We start from the raw sequence: 19522 nt of genomic DNA on the forward strand, positions 1-19522 counted from the left end.
CGACAGCATAAACATGCAAGCTGATCCATGCCTGTAAACCTTTCATATCTACAAATGGTTGCATTACCCTAACGAGAGTATTAATTCTCTCGAAACTTGACTATTGCAAAGCACTCTACTTAGGTGCAAGCAAATATTTTGTCAATAAACTTCAAAAATTACAGAATAATACACTTAGAAATGCGCTAAGTATTCCAAGAAGACAACACATCTCGGAAGCTAGACGGAAGAATAATTGGCTTTCAGTCAAGGATAGGATACAGTTCAAAATGGTCTCCCTTACTCATAAATGCCTAACCAATTCAGCACCTAAATACCTAATGGAGAAAATTGTCAAAAATACATGAACTAGCCACACGAGGACCTTGAACTCTTTTTGCCTGAAGGTCCCCAGATTTAAACTGAAAAAAGCGGGGGGGCGGCTTCTTTCCTGTTATGGAAGCCCAGCTCTGGAACTCCTTACCCACAACCTTAAGAGCTGACTAGTCCTTCTTTAGCTTTAGCAAAAGTACCAAAAGTTGGCTCCTTGCTAAGGATTCATGAACGTATCTAGTATCCCTTGTTTAGGACTTCTTAGATTAATATACTGCTTGTATCTATGTAAATTGCCTTTTGTATATACCTTATGTGTAATATTGTTAACTTCTTTCTGTTAATAATGTAACAATGTCCAATATATTCTACTATGTACCTGATCCTGTATGCAACGTGTAATCTGGAAATTACTTGTAACGCGCCCAGATACCACCGGGTTTGGAGCGCTATATAAATAAACAAACAAACTTGCTATCACTAACTGATAGTACAGCTTGTGAGACAATTGACACCGATCCTCTCTGCACCTAATAATTTGCTGAGAATAAACATGCATGTTTTTACTTGTTTTCATGTCTTCTGCTTGTATAATAGAATGTATCATGATATACTGTCCCAATGTTGGTCAGTCTGTGTTGTCATGCTCAGTCCTCTCCCCATAAGGGCCTTGTTGTGATGTCAAGCACTTAATGTTTTTTAAAAAAGCCTCCCGCTTTGAGGCTGCAGGAAGAAGGCAGCACTCTGTCTTGGTGTCCAAGTGCTAAGCCCTGTGCTTTGATGGGAAAGAGGTGCTACCAAGATCCAGTCAGATTTCTCACCTGGGAGAGCAGACTGTTTACATCTAAACTATAATTAACATAGAAGCAGCAACAAAAATATAGTGACAGAGGACAAAAGCCCGCCAAGGCTATATCAATGTACCTTATGAGGACAAGCTTTCAAACTGTCATTGAAACACCCCTTAACCCTGCAAAAATAGTGGTATAGCTCCGGCACTGCGGCAGCTCAGGGAAGCTCTTCAAGGCTCCCCATGCTGACCAGCAACCTATCCAAAAGAAAACCTACCAGCACAAACAGGAAGCTTTTCTCTCCTGAGAACCCGGGCTGACCCAGGAAATTCCTTGATCTGCCTCAGAAGACGCACATCTCATCCTGTTCAAAAGGTGGCCAAATTTGTATATATGTCTTCAAATGCAAAGACATTTCTTTTTTATCTTGAGTATTGTGTCCATCTTCTATTAATCGCTCAAAGGGACTTGTTGCTGACTCACTATCACAGACCTGTTTCAGATATAAAATTGTGGGCATTCTTATTGAGAATCCTCACACCAGAGCGAGATGCAGGAGCGTTTCTCTCCTTCAGGACCGCTGGCCTCAACACCGCTTCCCATTGCACATCCTCTGCATTGCTTGGGCACCACGAGCTCTGCCACGTTCTCTGCGTGGTATCCTGCTATCAGCAAAGTGGTGTTGCCGTCTGCTTTCTCCTGCTGCATCTGCAGCTTCCTCCCCATGGCCGCACCCGAAGGACCTTTACATGTTTAAAGGTACCGCTCAGTTGTGGGTCATTACAACCACTAGACCGCACACTACAGTCTGATAACACCATACCCCTCTTCCTCGTCTCAGTACTAAAAGCATTATGGGACTTGAAGTCCATAATGTTCATAGTTTCAATATCCTTTAATTCATTTTGTTTAGGGGATTAATGTGACGTATTGTTAGGGTAAGATTTTAAGGGAATAATTGGTTTTTCCTTGGATTTATAATCGGAACACTTGGGAGAATCATTACTATTAAAAGTACCAATATTAACTCCTTGACCCTTATATACATCAATTCCATGTTTACAAAGAGGGTTCTTATACTTAGAACCTTGGGAAAGTTCAAAAGAGGATCCCCTGCTGTGACGCCTGCCATTAAATATTTAGGCATTAGCAAACCCTCATCCACAGAAGAAGATGAGAACAACGTTTCTCCTGATGGAGTCACTGCATTCCCTTGACAGCCTTCTGCTTCCACGTGACCCTCCCCCAAAACCAACCCCAGGTTTAGGATCAGGTAGCACCTGCCTTTCCCTGGCCTCATGGGAGGAGACTTTAGGACTTTAGGATGGGATTCTGTGATGACTCGGCAGGATTCATCGCAGCAGCCATAAGGAGATGAATTCAAGCTGCACACCTACTAAGTACTCACATACTCTGTAGAATGTCATCTTGCAGGCTGCAGAAAACATACCTGTACCTACGGTGAAAGAAATGGTAGTTTATAATAGATTCATTCCTCCCCACTGATTCCTGATCTATAAAGATATATCTACAGCACAGCTGAGCTTCAAAAATCTTTCCACCTCTAGAGGGCGCAGCGTAGCACCACAACAGTTACGCTTAACGCTACAAAGCCCTCCGTCCTGAGCATAACTTAAGGGCCAGGATACATTGAGGCGCTGCAAGCCGTTTCCTCAGTTCTGCCCTTTGTTCTAGTGCTAGGATGCGGACGGACTGCAGAAGCAAGACGTGTACTAGCTAACCACCAATGTGGCATGTTGGGAGGGCAAAGAGGAATCCATGGGAGCAACATCCATCAGGAGTTGAGTAATGTATTCTTCTAATGGATTCCAGGCCAAAAGTTCAGTTTGAACCTATGGACATTCTAGACGAATGTCCTTAGAAGGAGGCATTACTGACTTGAACCTGGTAGTAGAGGCTCCAGTACTAGAAGCCTGGGCAAAACATTCATCCGTCCCCGATGTTGACCGAGACCTAGCAACGAAATACAACTTTTCCATCCACCAAGCTATGAAATAGTGGGAAAAGATGGCTCGAGGGTACACAGCTCTTACCAGCAGAAGGTTGCCTGCCACCTCTGCTCTGCCAAACTGTTAGGTGGGCCTTGCTGCACACGTTTGCATACTTTATTGCTTGGATTATTATCTGTGCATGTTGCTCCTTTTGGTAGCGCGGTCCTCCATAGATTGTTTCCTTGCTCTCCTCCCTTCTAAAGGGCTATGTATTGCTGTGGGATTCCAAGGGACTGTGGGAGCGCCTCTACTGAGAACAAACATGGGTCATATGCTGTGTTCTTTGGATTTTCTTCCACTCAGGATGGTCTACAACCACGTTTTAGCTCACTGCACCACAGAGGAGAAATATCCATTTGCCTATCAGTCTTTGGCCCACCCACAAGGAAAGTCCTGCACTGAAATGCGTGGCAATTCTCATCTGAACAAGAGTACAATCAGCAACCCCAGACACGTATTTCGGCCTAGTCGGCTCTCATCAGTGAGGTGAAGCTGTGCCTCTCTAAGCATGATAGGTTGCCATATTGCTACGGGAGTCTATCATAGATGACGAATCCATGGGAGGGAGAAACCCTGGGACGAAGGACTCATTAGGAGAACAAGTTACTTAAGTCTCGATAATGTTCTCTCTGATGAATTTTCCATCCACAGATACCTCATCGCCCCCCACCCTTGCCCCCTTGGCAGGTGGCTAGTACACCACTTGATTCCGCGGTCCCTCAGCGTCCGAGTGCTACGGAAAACAGGCTGAACAGAGCGCATGGGCGCAGCATCTCAATAGATTCTGACGTCTAATCCGGCACCGAGCAAAGCCAGTGGCCAGCTGCACTGCACCCCCTGGTGGCAGAAAACATTCTGACGATCAGTAGTCCTAGAGATATGGATTATCATAGATGAGCAATCCTTGTGGGGAACATGCATCAGAATTAACATTACCGAGAGGGAAGCAAGTTGTTGTTCTCATTTGTGTTGTGTTTCCCAGTGCCCAAATAATTCCTCTGTATCTAGTTCAGGTCAGCTCTGAAACCAGGTCAGTACCTGAACTATCTGATGGCAAGCGGACTGTGGTTCCCGGTTTGGAGGCAGCCCTGGAGCCTTGTAAGTTTGTCTTTTGATCATGTTGCGGATATGGCCGCTTCTGGTTACCCGTCTGTGAGGCATTGCTGCACTCACCACCGCACAGGACGCCTCATCTGGCGTTCTCACTCCTGCCAGCCACACCTCCTGTATATGCTGCAACATATTTGAACTCCACAGGCTGCATTGATACCTTCTCCTGATTGGTTCCTCAGATGCTGTGTGTCCAGGAGGCTGTTCTTTTCACCTTTCTGCTGTTTCCCATAAGAACTGTTAAGTTTGGGTCAGATGCACAGCCAGCCATTAAAGGGGCCATGTGGTTATCATGCGCCTTGGCTTCAACATACTCCATAAAACCTCATAAAGGGGTTAGAGTCTGGGAAGGGTTAGTGTCTTAAGTTCTTCTCTCTGGGTTTCCTGTCCCTGAAGGGGGAGACACCGCAGAGGGATCCCACTTACCCTGTCCCCTGCGGCTTAAGTGTAGTGGGCTCACTTCCCTTGTCCCAAAGCAGGTATCACCCCCCCCCATTCCCTCCTTGGAGAGAGGTAATGAATTTCCTTGGATTCATCACTGGCTGTGTCACATTTCCATCCCCCTCATAAGATCCATCTTCCTGTATTTAGCCCGCACCTTGTCCATCTACGGTTAAGGAGAGATTTCACTATCTTAACCACAAGTTTGCTTTCACCTACTATGTTTGATGAGGGATATCAGGAAAGATTACCATCTCTTTGTTATGCTAGGGCTTGTGCAGCAAGACCCTCCCCAGGTGAAACCTCTGCTGCATTTTAGAATGTTGGGACTGAGCGGGAAGGAAATGCATTAAGGTTTCAGGGACTATTCTATCAGTGACTACCTCTTCCCTTTAAAGGGCTGTTTCTGTTTTGGGCATTTGCCTGGATTCCCTGTTAAGCCAGGATGCCAACCTCGATCGCGCAGTGCTCCAGACGTCCTGGTGAACATAATAGTTCTGGCTCTGCTCTCTTCTCCAGGATCTGTGCTTCTGTGGAAGTCTAGCTAAGACGAGGAATCTCTAGTAGGAAGGAATCCATTAAAGAAACACAGTTCTTTGCTCTCTGTAACCTTCTTTCTGGTGGATTATTCCTTCCTCCAACAGTTTCATCATCACCCTCCATGCAATCGCATCATTGGATAACCTGTAGACCTCTCGCTGTTCTGTGATCTCTCACCTACTGGATGCTAGGGTAAAAGGCAGAATAGAAGCCATGAGGCGCTTCTTGCACCCTATATAACACCCACGACGTCACAGTCTTAGTCATGAGACCCATCGATGCTGTGGCGAGTTACCACAGAGCCACTGTGCCCCCTGGAGGCTGAAAAGATTTCAGAAGACTCGGTGAGGAATCTATAGGCGAAGGATTGATCCATTAGAAGGAACATTAGCAATAGTGTTAACCTTGCCTTTCTTCCAAAAGTGGGTTCAGAGTTCTATGTGAGTTCTATGTATTAGTGCTTCTATCTCCTCCTCACACTTAAAATGGAGAGGATGTGTCACCATCTTTATCTGATGCGAGCCCTCTGTATTGCCCAGTCTAAAAGGTAGCATGCTGACAATGACTTGTTCACTAGGTCTGCTCGACGTTTTAGGGACAAGGCTATATAACCAAGTAGATCCTCTTCCAGTGGATTGTCAAGCATATGAATCCTTGCTGTGAATAAGGAGGTCCTGAAGTCATCCAGATGCATTTGACTGAGGCCAGACAGCTTCCTTTGTCTTGTAGGGAGATGTTACCCAGCCAGACATCTGATGGGCTGCCACATGGTTATCATTGCATATATTTGGCAAGCATTAATTTCTTGACTCTTTGGCAGAGAAAAACTGCCTTTTTGGTACCCATTCTGCATCAGTTTCTCATCTAGGGTATCGATTTCTTTCAATCTGTTGTCCACTGCCATGTTATCACCTGCTGCTTTGGGTGTCTTTCAAAGATAAGAAGTCTGTGGGTAAGTATATCCAACAGAAGAACAGGCCATAGGCAATTTCCTTTGATAGATACCATCTTACTCCCACAGTCAGTCTTCTTGTTGCCCTCTCACCTGCACTTCAACTTACTGGGGGTACGACGATTCCCTGCAACCTGTGTTCATGGTCTTTTTATGGCAATCCTGCCATTCATTTTAGCCTTTATGGAACATGGAAAATTGAGTGGAATGGGGGCATGCGGGGTCCATACACATCAACTATGTCATATCTAGTGCCAGCCGTATCCATGTCATTTTAACGGAGCCTGCTGTGATGTCTATGGTGGTTATTTTAAGATTTCCATATGAAGTCTGTACCTGCCCCAATTCCAAAAAAGAGGAATGTATAGTATACCTCAGAAAGAGCATTAGTAAGGGAACGTCATTTTCCTGTTAATGTATGAAGGTCTTGCAGGATTGTCAAGATATTGACTTAAGCTGCAAATTATAATTTTGGATTAACCTGTTACTTCTCTGTAATATTTATAGATATATATCCCTTATTTGATTGTTAAAAATAGGAAATTCTTGGCACTAGTGCCGTTTTTTCGCAAGGAGCCCTGCATTCAGCTCGGGCCCCCGAACGGCAGATTTCTGCCACTACTAATGAGCGCATCAGCTCTGCTCGTTACTAACCACGCACGAGGGAACTAGCTCCAATGGGCCAGACCACTCCGGACCCACTTTGGCTTTCCAGATCTTTGTTCAGACTACAGGCTGACCCGGCATGCTTGGGATGAAGCATGTCCCCTCTCCCTCGCTGAAGACGAGGATTACCAGTAGCTTTGTCACTGAACTCTAGATTACGAAATACATAGGATTCTCCTACATGCACCACGTTTCTCGTCCTGATGAAGGCTGTTCCACCTACAGCTACCCAAAGATAGCTCCTAGGCCGAAACACAGTTGTGTTGACCCAGATCACTTGTGTTGTAAACATTTCACCATTGTACAGTCTCTACACACTTGTTAAAAATGTACCCCAATTACATTCTCAATACTCTGATTCTTCACCTTTAGTAGGGAATACAGGGTTTGTAATGGTTGGAAATCTAAACCCAAAGTGTACTTTTGGGCCATGTTACTTATGTAACATGCCATGTTTTGTATTCATGTTCTTTGTTGATTATCCTATGTCTCCACAAATGTATATGTAACACATGCTACTTTAATATTAAATAAGAAACAAAGTAGCATTCATCGTGAACCATTTGGTTTTTCGAAAATCAGGATTGAATGTTGTGTTTTGCTGGTTGGGCTCCCCACATGACCTTACTCAATTGTGTCGGATAAACGTTTACCTACTTGGGTAGAGTACTACTAATACTAGGGCCAACAGTCCATGAAATGCTGCGTAAATATTCATAAAGGATTCCCATGGTCGATGCCACCTCTCCATGTTCTGTTTGTTAGAGAGCACTGAAGGCATGCATGCACAAGGCAAATGCTCAAGACTCACTTGATAGATCAGTATGCCAAATTGATTAACTTAATTCCAAACTAGATTGTATTTTCTTTTCCAGAGAAATCCAAGACCAATTAATTTTCAGTTTCAACAAAACTTGGACTACTATAAAGCCCGGGGGGCAGATTTGATGAACAAAACTCGGTAAGTCACATTCAATTGTTCCGTGGCCAGGAACACACCTGGTTACAATTTCTCTTGTAGATCAATGACATTCCCAATTTATGAAATCAAATCTTGTAAAGGGTTGAGAGGGACTGGAACGGGTGCTCTGCACTTTTGACACTTTCAAGACTGGCCACCCCTGCACCACTTCTGCACACCCTTGCCTGATTATCATTGTATGTCCTATGCCTGGCACTCTATTGGAATCTTTTCCCGCCAACTGTAGATGTTTTTGACCCGTGACAGTATCCCACGTTTGTTTTGCAATTCATTGAGTTTTCCATTTTTGTTGTTGTTGTCTTGGCCATCCTAGTTTCCTGCATAGGTTGTTTTCACTGGTCTGTCAGATGCCACTATCTAAAGAATCAGAAATAACTCATCAGTAAGAAACTTAACTATACGTGGTCCCATTCCAATGTTAACTATCAAAGGCTAGCAGTATATGTGCAGTGCATCTCTTCTCTCCAGGATATCCATCCCACATTCTAGAGGCTCCTTTCAACCTATGTCTATTAATCCTTGCCAAGGTGGAACCACCGGTTCACAAGAGAAGATATTAGGGTACGTAGATCATGCCTTTATTCAGCACTATTCCTTGTTATGTCCTTTTTCAGGTCTTCATATGCTTTATGTCCTTACTAGGTTAGGCTTGCTAAGGTATATTATGCAATGTTAAGCTATGTTGTACTGTATCACGTTACACTATGTCACAGCGCAACCTTGGGGCATACAATTGGTAGTCCATTTACCGGGGCCTTCAATTCTGACTTCCCACTAACATCACACATAAACCAACTGCAGTACCACTCAGTCATATTCGGGGTGATAATACAACTCTGCCTAACGTGCCAAATAACCTTTCAGCCTCATACTTTAATTGACACCACACCCCACGACAAAAATGTAACACTACATTCCAAACACCCTAGATCACAGCCTCGCAGCACATGACAAGTATGCTGGAACTAAACTGGGTCTTTACAAAAACTCACACTTTAAACTAGACATAACCACCTAACTGTATTCTCAGGCCAGGTCTCAACAGCCACCCCATCTCCAAGAAAGGTAGAAGCTTACCCGCACATAACCTGGTTTCTTCTGATGTGAACTGTGACAAAGCACTCCCCTTTTATAAATCGTTAGTTGATTAATCATACTTTTCTTACAATCAGCATGGGAATAAAACCGAGACCATGTTGAAAACATTGGAAAGTCTATCTATGACAATCACAGTGTAAAGGAGGTCTCAGACATGACTTGCACCCCGTCCCCTCCTTTCGAGGTACCTGGAAGGTACTCGCCAAGGTACGTGACGTGTGAAGAACCAATGAACCAGCAGAGAGTTGCACTGGGACTCTGTCCAGTGTACAATAGAAGATCTGTACCTGTTGAAGCACCCATAACCAGACAACCCTGGGCAGCACGGTACCCTATCAGACAGCTGTATCAGCCAATGATACGAAATGAGGAGAACCTACATACAGTCCACGAAGAAACCCCAAGAGCCTTAATGGAGGGCCAATGGAAATGACCGTGGCCAGAACCAGCTTGTGAGCAAGCAAAGTCAGCTATTGAATATGGCACGATAGAACAAGCTGTTATACAAATCGATGTAATGAACACAGGAAGGAGACTAAAAACAAAGAAACGTGTTACTAGACATGATGAGAACAACCGACCTATCAAACGTGTGTAAATAGGCTTGGAACGCAAGAAGCTAAGAAAACGATACTGCTTGCAATGCTCAGTAGACGATTAGAAGCGGCATGCGCCAACTATATAGCTACCTCAAAAAGCACGTTATACGAGTGCAACTCCATTTTGTAAAGCAGGAATGGGCCCAGGTTGCCAGAGGCCTGGCAGGCCAAGTTTCACAACTCAGCCAGAACAGAGAGAAAGAGTGGAATCGAAACTCAAAAGAGAAAGGGTCATGCCTTGGAAATCGAGGTCACCCAGAGAAAGGGAGGAGAGCGTCATCTCGCAAGAACCAAACTTCGGAGCATACCAGCGCGCCCGTGAAGGTCAAGATAAGAGAGGCCCAGGCAGGTGGCAGGGCCGAAGCAGAATTAAATACAATAAAAGCTGGAAACTGAAGCAAATTCATGGTGAACAGACACATGACCAGCCAGGCGCGAAGAGGTACCATCGCCTGATGTCATCCAGAACCCAGGATGCCATAACTTTTCCCGATAAGAGGCTACAGTTCCGAGGCCAAACCTAGCCAACTAATTGACACATAGCCCTAAAGTACTTATTGATGGAAGGGAGGCAGGGTGAAACTTGGTACACCAGGCCCTTGGGTGTCCATTCTGCATGCTGCTAATTAAAATGGGGATTTATGTCTAGGGGTGTAACCGGCCCAATCACAATGGACCAAGTTATCTGAAGTCCTATAGATAGTAGAACCAATGAGACGTCGTACTTGTCGTGACGCCAAACACATGTGATGTAGTGGGATGGGCATAGACGCCCACCCGATAAGAGATATCAATCTGCACGCCCTATTATCATATGCAGATATAGCACCTATACTTAAGTTACCTTTCCTAACCAATTATATTGCATGACAGGTTTTTGTAGAGTTAGACGTCAATGATGACGAATATTGCCTATAAGAATTGATGTTCAATTGTAGTTCGAGGAAGTCGGAGCGAGACAGGTGATCGCACTTCAGCTGATTCCCATTTGTTTCCCCGTTTGATGTATGCATCATTAAACGGACTTCCCTTTGCCAAACTATTGAGTCCTCGTTATTGAGTCGTGTTGGAGTAAGTGAATCCTGCACCCCCTCTCCTCACATGGTGCAGCTATCTTGTTTTACAAGTTCTAAAGGGTGAGTGCTGACCAATGGGCCCTTCAGCGAATTCCTCTCCTCCAGAACAACAGAACACACTATTATCCAAAGGCAACATAAGGAACCTGTCTTGTGCTTCCAGCGTGTCTCTGGAGAACCCCCTGGGACATGCTCTAAGACCAGGAACACTGCCATGCAGTGAGATACATCAGACAGATGCTGCAACTTAGAATGCAGAGGATGCTGAGAGTAGATTGCCAAATTAGGAAAGAGCAGTCAGCATACCATTTGCTTAACTCCATGATATGCACAGTTGACATCAATTGGCATCCATTGAGGTATGAGAAGCAAGAGGGAAATATGAATAAATCACTAATTGTTTAGTAGGTCACATGGTATAACAAATTGGGAGTTTGTATTTCTTTTGCTTGTATGTATCTGTTTTTATTTAGGACATGATACTTTTATATGAAATATGTGCAGACATGCATATCAAAGATAGCCAGAGCAGTGTCCTACATGGGGTATCACTGATTAAACTAGGAAACTCACCCGTGATCGCTCTACCTTCTGGTGGGAAGTGAGTATACTGTTTATAAAGAGGTAGATAGACCTGTCAGCAGTTAAGCCATCAAGCAATCTCAAATATCAGTTCACAATTTTATTAAGATACAATTGATAAAAAATCACACACATGTAGAAAAACACACAATACGTTCATAAAAAGACTAATATAAGTCTTCATGACAAACCTTCCAAAACGCTCAGTTAAACAATGAATTCATTTTGTATACCGGACATCTTCCATGCAACGGTATTCTAATATTCAGTTACAAAGTGTAATGCTTATCGAAGACAGTCTGCAGTCGCTAGACTCTCAAACTCAACATGTTTCAGTCCTGAATAAAAATTGAGGACTGAAACATGTTGATTTTGAGAGTCTAGCGACTGCAGACTGTCTTCGATAAGCATTAAACTTTATAACTGAATATTGGAATGCCATTGCATGGAAGATGTTCTCCATACAAAATTAATTCATTGTTTAATTGAGCCTTTGTGAAGGTTTTTTGTCACGCACACTTACATTAGTCTTTTTATGAATGTACATTTGTGTGATTTTTTTTAAACAATTGTAACTTTAAAAAATTGTGAACTGATATTTGAGATTACTTGAGGGCATAACTGCTGATAGGTCTATCTAGCTCTTTATAAACAGTAGATGGGGTATCATAGATTAGAAATATTGGAACAGGTGACCCTGAATCAGGTGATATGTGAAGCGTGGAACAGGAATGAGAAGCAAATCACCGGCATCCTCAGCAAAGGACATGCAAATACAGGGATCTCACCTGTTTGTGCCTCTTAGCGCCAAGGGCCTGACCCGCTATCCTGCATTTCACCGACAAACAAATCATTACTACTGTTACTCACCAAAAGACAACACCATGTGTCTCCTCCCTCCACAGCCAATCCACATTCTCAGTAGGGTTTGAATTGCGAAGTGCTCTGGGCAGCCCTGGCAAGCTGCCCTAACAAACTTCATCAATATTCCCCTTGGCCCCATCCAACACCCACGGACTACATGGACACGTCCGCTCATGTTGATCAAGGCTCATTCAGCAGTTGTTCAAGCTGCAAAGATCGCTGACCTCATCTCGCACAACAACCTTGATGCCCTGTTCATCACTGAAACCTGGTTTACCCCATCCTCCCTACATGTTTTTGATGTCCTTCTATCCTAAGGCTACTGCATCCAACATGCCGACCGGCCAGGAAGGGCAGAAGGCAGAGCTGAAACTATCCACAGGAGTGATTGGCCATACTCCATCATCCCCTATTCCAGAATAAGCTAATTGGACTCGCTCACCTGCCTGTTCCCGGCGCACACTTTGCAGACTTTCCCATCACAGGGACTGCCTCTGGCCTCCTGGAATTATTCAGCAACTCTGCTACGAAACGGGTGGACACTCATGCCCCCCTCAAATCCAGCCGGGCTAAGACCAAACCATCCGTCCCATGGTACACCCCTGAGCCAGCCTCCAACAAACGTTCAGTCAGAGCCCTAGCGAAATGGTGGCGTAAAAACCTTATCTCGGTAGACCTCACCAACCTCAAATCTCTGCATGCAATCCATCGGATTCAGATTACCGATGCCAAAGCTGCTTCCTACTCCACCACCATTGCGGCTGCCTCTAACATGAGTGACGGTATCTGGTCCTTGGTCACTGATGGCAAGGAGCCGGCACGCAAAATGTTGCAATCAGGTCTGGACACTGCAGACTGTGTGGGCAGATCCATGGCCACGAGCACTGTGATCAGCTGCTATCCTTGGCTGAGGATGTCGGTGTTTAGCGGCCGAAGTTCAGCCAAGCTTTTCGACATGCTCTTTGATGGTCAAAACCTCTTTGGAGCTAAGGCTGATGATGTCCTTCAGCTAAGTCTTTAGGGTCTAACGTGCCACAGCCCTCCAAGCAGTTAGCATCTTGAACTAGGGGTATTCGTCCCTCCACCGCCTACGCCCCAACATGCCGGGGTCAGTCTGCCCCAGGTTGAATGCTGGGCAGATGTTTCCGTGAGATAGAGGCGGCCATAGAGGTGGCGTGGCCGCAGAGCCGTCCTCTCTGCACCCCACAGCGCAAAACCTCAGTGACGGGCTATGTCACCTAACGCCAGTTCAGACTGGAATGGTCATGGACCATGTCTGACGATTGCGCCTTACAGGTCATCCAACAGGGGTATTCACTCCCATTCCTCCAGCGCCCTCCGGACCATGTCCGTTAGGCCACCCCCTCGTCTCTGGCCCCATCCTCCTGGAGGAGGTTCTTCAGCTCCTATGGTATGGTATGGGATGGTAACCTTTATTTGTAAATCACCTATACAGTGTTTCAAGGTGCTCAAGGAGGGAGGAAACAGGGAAGAGAAACAGCCATTCAGAGCCCTTGAGTTTTTGAACGATAACCAGTCTGCCAAGGCAGAGTAAGTGCATATGATACAATTAACAGTGTAGATAACAAGTAATATGTCTGACGACGATTCTGTAGTTTTTCCAAGAGCATAGAGGCGCCACCATACAGGACGGGAGACGGGGAGGAAAAGTTTGACGATCTTCAAGGCATTGTACGTTCAGATTTTGCAAGTGCATAGACTGTAAAGGAGAGGGGAGGGGGATGAGGACATGTGTGGGAGTGAGGGTATCCCAATGTGCCCAGTTGGGCAGGAACTAGGTACATATAAAAACTAAGGTAATCAGAAGATTTATGAACATGATAACTAATACCATCGGTGCCCGCTCAACCAACCAGATGCAGTCTCAAATACTCAGTAACATGTCATATGAAGATGTAGCAAACCTCACCGAACTTCGAGCTACGACACTCGGTTTTGCTACCGATGAAGCAAACAAGATCCTGGGCTTGATCAAAGAAACATCTTCGACTACTCAACATATCAATCCTCAAAAAAGGATCAACCAGTTGGAATACAAAATCTGGAAATCAATCAATAGAAAGCTACACGCAGTCACTCTAGGCAGATACTATAAGGCCCAAAGAATACTGCACAGACTTTGAATCCCGCTCAGACCAACAATGTGTAATGAAAATAAAGGATTTGGGCCTCATTACGAGTCTGGCGGTAGCTGTGCCAGATAAGACGGCAGGCTGCCGCCAGACCGGTAATACCATTCCGCCTCTGTGATTCCTGGAATCACCGGGGCATTACAACCCCGGTCACCGGTAATTCTGGAAGCGGAATTCTGTAAATCCCCATTCCCATGGAGTCCAATAGGACTCCATGGAGATGGGGACCATGGAAACACTGGTTCCGTCTATGACAGAGCCGGTGTTTCCATGTCCGCCTGCAAGCAGTTGGTGTTACTTCCACCAGGTCAGACCTGTTGGGAGTGACGCCTCCCGCCTGCAGGACTCTGAATCAGCCGGTCTGGTAACAACGGTGACGGCGGATTTACTGCCAATGTTTCCAGACTGGCTGACCCATAATGAGGCCCTTTGTAAAGTAATGGGAGCAAATACTAAGTAAGTGTTCACTCTACTTAATATTATTAATGATCAACGAACTGACAAAGGAAATTGACAAGCTCACAGTTGAAATCACAGCACTCACTGATGCCTTAACTTTCACACACATTCTAGCAGATATCAACGAATGGTTAGGAGGGTACACAGCGGATCTGGAATCAAGAAAAATGTGCTCTTTTCGGCGTGATACTTATTACTTGAATGATGAGGTATATACGTGAGCACGTAAATATCAAGTACAACCCACAAGACCCAACAACCCATCTTCAGATAATAGCAGTTCTGATAACGATTTGAGCAGTGGAGAAAAGACCACTGGGACTCTAGAACAAGAAGCAGGACCGTCGGGTACAGGGTAGCACCTAGAAACACTGACAGAGTCGGAAATACACAACAGAAAGATTTTTTAGGGGAAAGACAAAAGGGAAAAGAACCAGGAGGGTAAAGCGGAAAAAGCCAGGGAATGACGATCAGGTTCCAGTCACATCGGATCTACTAGTCAACCTCTCAAACCGGACTTTAGCAGCACAAGAAAATCGAACACTACAAAAAGGACTGAAATTTGTACCACCACATAGTACCAGCCTGTTCAATACCAAAGTCAAGTTGAACAAACTAGTACGCAAGCTAAAACTCAAGGTCTTTTTCGAAGAACTTCAGACTCAAGAAAGACGAGGGAACACATCCGTGGAGTTTGTGGAATTTAGATCTAAGAGCACATTCATGGCTCTAATCGATGAACACGCAATTGACATATTCGGAAAAAAATAAAACTGACCTTAACAAAGTACAATGTGGCAGACCAAAGAACAAAAATCTAAGCCGAGGCGATCTGTATATCATCAAACATTATATACAGATGACAAAATCACCATCATACCTGCGGATAAAGGAGGAGCTCTCGTTCTGCTCAACACAGAAGATTACAGAGAAGAGTTGAACAGACAACTAGCCAATCACACAGTATATGCCAAGATCAATCATGACCCTACCAGTGATATTGCCACCAATCTGGACGAGTTACTCAATAAAACGGAAGAAATGGTATTTATAACACAGAAGACGAAAGCATATCCCCCATTTATACCTTCTTCCAAAGATAGACAAAATCCTGATCAAACCACCTGGAAGACTGATCGTAGCAGCCACAGGAGGCATACTGCAACTGTTGAGAGACATACATTGATTGCATTTTGCAACCGATCATCCAAAAAATAACCACTTTTGTCAAAGATGGTACCCATTTCTTGAACATACTTGAGCATATCACACTGACCAATGAAGACATTATTTTCACCATTGATGTCAACAGCCTCCTATATACGAGTATTCCGCACGACTTGGGACAGGAGGCCGTGGAATTACTCCAAGAAGGCGACATTGGAGCATCTAATGAGTTTTTAATGGCATTACTAACATTCATTTCAGTTAACTCATACTTTCAATACAGCAAACCATTCTATCTACAAATCTCTGAGACTGACATGCGGGCCACTATGGCCCCATCGTATGCTAATTGCTTTATACATTATTTTGAAAAGAAACATATTCTCGAGAATTCTTTATGCAAATAAAAAAATAAAACCTTGGTCAGATACATTGATGATATTCTTGGAATTTGGCATGGAGAGAAGAACACATTAATGCAGTTCCTCACAGATATCAACGGTATGGATCAAAGGATCCAGTTCACTGCTGAAATAGGTGATCCAGGAATTCACGATCTTGATGTCAAAGTGAACGTTATGAGTTTACAGATCATCAAATCACTGTTCACTAAACCCACTGATCGTAATAAGTTACTGTCCTTCTCTCCCCTCCCTATACTGTTCTTCTTCTGGCCCTTCTACAGCCACCCCTTCTCCCTCCTTCTCCGCCTTTCCCCTGTTCTCTGCAGACGAGGTTTCTAGACAAGTCTGATCCTCCAAAACCATCAAGGACCACATTGACACCCTTGCCCCTGCCCTGGCTGACTTCTGCAACCACTCCTTTGCCACTGGAGTCTTTCCTTCCCCCCTGAAGCACTCCCTTGTGCACTGTCTTCTTGAGAAACCCTCTGCCGATCCCTCTTGCCTGGCTAACTATCGTCCAATCTCCATCACTCCCTTCCTGGACAAGCTCCTGGAGAAACTGCCCATCTCCCAGCTAAATCTTTGCACTGAATCTGTTGGTTGTCTTCATGACCATCAGTCTGGCATCAGAGCTGCCAGAAGCACGGCAACTGCTCTCCTGAACATCTGTGAAGACCTGCTCTCCAACCTTGACTCGAACACCCCCTGTGTCCTCATCTTGCTTGAACTCTCTTCTGCCTTCGACACCGTCAAACATGCCATCCTGCTTAATTGTGTCTGTGATAACCTAGTGATCACCGGTCAGGCCCTGGTGTGGCTGACTTCCTTCCTCTCTGACTGACCATCCCACGTCCAACTAGGATAATTCCTCTCCGCTATCTTCTTCTCTACCTGTGGTGTCCCCCAGGGGACTAACCTCTCTCCCTGGCTGTTCAACCAATACCTGGCACTCCTTGCCCACCGCATGGCTGCTCTCTGCCCCAACTTTCAGTGTTATGCAGATGACACTTGGCTCATTTTCAGGCTACCTTCGGCCACATCTTCTCCGTCTCTCATCTCTGACTGTCTTCTATCCAGGAGTGGTGCGCCGCCAATGACCTCTGCCTTAATGCCCGTAAGACTGAGATTCTCCTCATCGGCACACCCACTCCCTCCTTTCCTGTAGCTATCTGGCCGGCCTCTCTTGGCCCTCTTCCCACTCCCACCTGCAAGGCTAAAAACCTTGGGGTCATCTTGGACTCCACACTCTTTCTCGCCTCGCATCTCTGTCATCTCTAAGAAGTCACACTACCAGCTGCACCTCCTCAGAGGTATTCTTCCTTTCCTCTCCTTCCCCCAGAAGCTCACTGTCTCTAGAGCTCTGGTTCTCTCTAGGCTGGACTATTGCAACAGCCTCTTTCTAAATCTGCCTGCTTCCACTCTATGCCCTCTGCAACTCATCCAGAACAGGACTGCAAGACTTGTCCTTGGCATCAAGCCCAGGGATCGTATCTCTCCAGGACTGAAATCTCTGCACTGGCTGCCAGTGGCTGCAAGGATTAAGTTCAAAGCCCTCTGCATTGTCCACAAGGCCTTCTGGGGTCTGGGGTCTCAATACCTTCAACTCTCTCTTCCTAGATATCTCCCCTCTCGAGCTCTTCGCTCATCCGCCTCCAACTCCCTCAGGGTCAGTCGCTTCTCCAAGCAACGAGTTGGTGGCAGATCTCTCTCTTCGGCTGGGGGCCCCTCTGGAACAGCCTCCCTGCTTCCCTGAAGCTTGAGGAGAACCATCTTCCGTTCCGGAAGCACCTGAAAGCCCTCCTCTTTGCTTTCACTTTCTCTCCCCCTCTCCCCTGCTAAAGTCTTGGCTGTTACTGAGACTGCACTGGTCCACCCATCTGATCTCGGGCCCTAGCCCTGCCAGATGCACACCTGCACTGCCTCCCTCGCAACCCCTGCACCTGTGGACTGTTTTCTGTATCCCTACAGTCGCCCCCACTAGCACTTATGTCTGCACTCACCCTGCACTTGCCACCTGCTGGCTGTTTATTTATCTTGTTATTCTATTATCCCTTGCACTGCACTTCCCCCCACCCCTGGAGGAGAGCAACTTTGAATTAGAAAAACTAAAGAAGAAACTTCAACAAGGAGGGTATCCTGATAAGGATCTGCAGGAAGCAATCGTAAAGGTCAGCACACGGTCATGCGAAAACCTCTTACAGACAAAAACCAAACCAGCAGTCCCTACAGTAGTGTACGTCTCCCGCTTTTCAACCCAGAGAGCCCAAGTAAAAAAATGCATCACAAAGCATTGGAGGATCCTTTTCAGTGACAATCGAACAAAAGAATTATTCACACCACAACCAGTCTTTGCTTACCAAAGAAGCAGCAGCCTAAGAGATTTATTGGTCAGCACAAGAGAAGTCAAACAAAACACCACCAAGAGGACCAGAGAAGCCAAGGAACCTTCCCGTGTTTGAGTTGCGGCAATTGCCACAATATAATCAAAGGAAATGCACCGGGTGTCACATTCCCTTATACTAAGAGGCGCACAAAGAGAACCCGAACGATCACATACTTATTCCATATTGGGCTGATAACCACCTCGCTTTTTACTAGAAGCATGACAATTTGTTCTTACCGGCAGTATACCTTTCAGACACGGGTGATCGCGACAAAGCACAAATACTTGGGCTAACTAAGTGCTCCGGGTGTGGGCAGTAGCATTTGGGAATGTGACGAATGAATTGATGTGCTGATCGGTATCATATGCAGTAATGCACGTTATGGTCAAGCCATGATGACATTAATGTTTAACATGCTCCTGGTGCAATGTAAGTAACACATGCGACCTTGTATATTGATGAAAAGCGAAATGTTCACTATATGTTCAATGTTGATGTGTGTCTTGTGCTACTTGGTGGGCGCCCTGTGAGTGGATTATGCACATGTGATTGTAAATCATAACTATGTGGCACTCACTGTGGGAGTTACATGATATATTGCTATGCCTAATTCTGATACTGTGCTTGCATGGATTGATTTCCCCATGTGTGAAACACAAGGATTATTTTTGACAGGTGATGGTACAAGGCCCTGACGAAGGACGCTTGGTCCGAAATGCATAGGCCTATTCTTGGTTTTGCTACTAATTTTAAAACATATTTTTGAATTAAATATATTCTTTTGACTCATACGAGATGGAATGACCAAATCTCCTTTACTTGAAGTACTTTGAGTAACGTATAAACTGACTTACTTGAACTAACAAACCACTCGTGGGCATTAGGGTGATCAGCAATAAGTCTTTGTCTCTTTTCTTTGCATATACGTAT

At 45.2% G+C, this 19522-nt stretch overlaps 1 protein-coding gene across 7 annotated transcripts in view; it reads left to right on the plus strand.

The window, feature by feature from the left end:
* TBC1D5 (TBC1 domain family member 5) overlaps positions 1-19522 on the plus strand; it is a 2783701-nt gene that overhangs the window by 2279392 nt on the left and 484787 nt on the right. For all 7 annotated transcript variants that reach the window (XM_069648897.1, XM_069648892.1, XM_069648893.1 and 4 more), the window contains one exon: positions 7700-7785. In XM_069648897.1, coding sequence (XP_069504998.1) covers positions 7700-7785 — 86 coding nt within the window. The remainder of the gene's footprint in view (positions 1-7699; positions 7786-19522) is intronic.

The sequence above is a fragment of the Ambystoma mexicanum genome, chromosome 2q (genome assembly GCF_040938575.1).
Source record: "Ambystoma mexicanum isolate Mex_15411 chromosome 2q, UKY_AmexF1_1, whole genome shotgun sequence".
Taxonomy (NCBI): Eukaryota; Metazoa; Chordata; class Amphibia; order Caudata; family Ambystomatidae; genus Ambystoma; species Ambystoma mexicanum.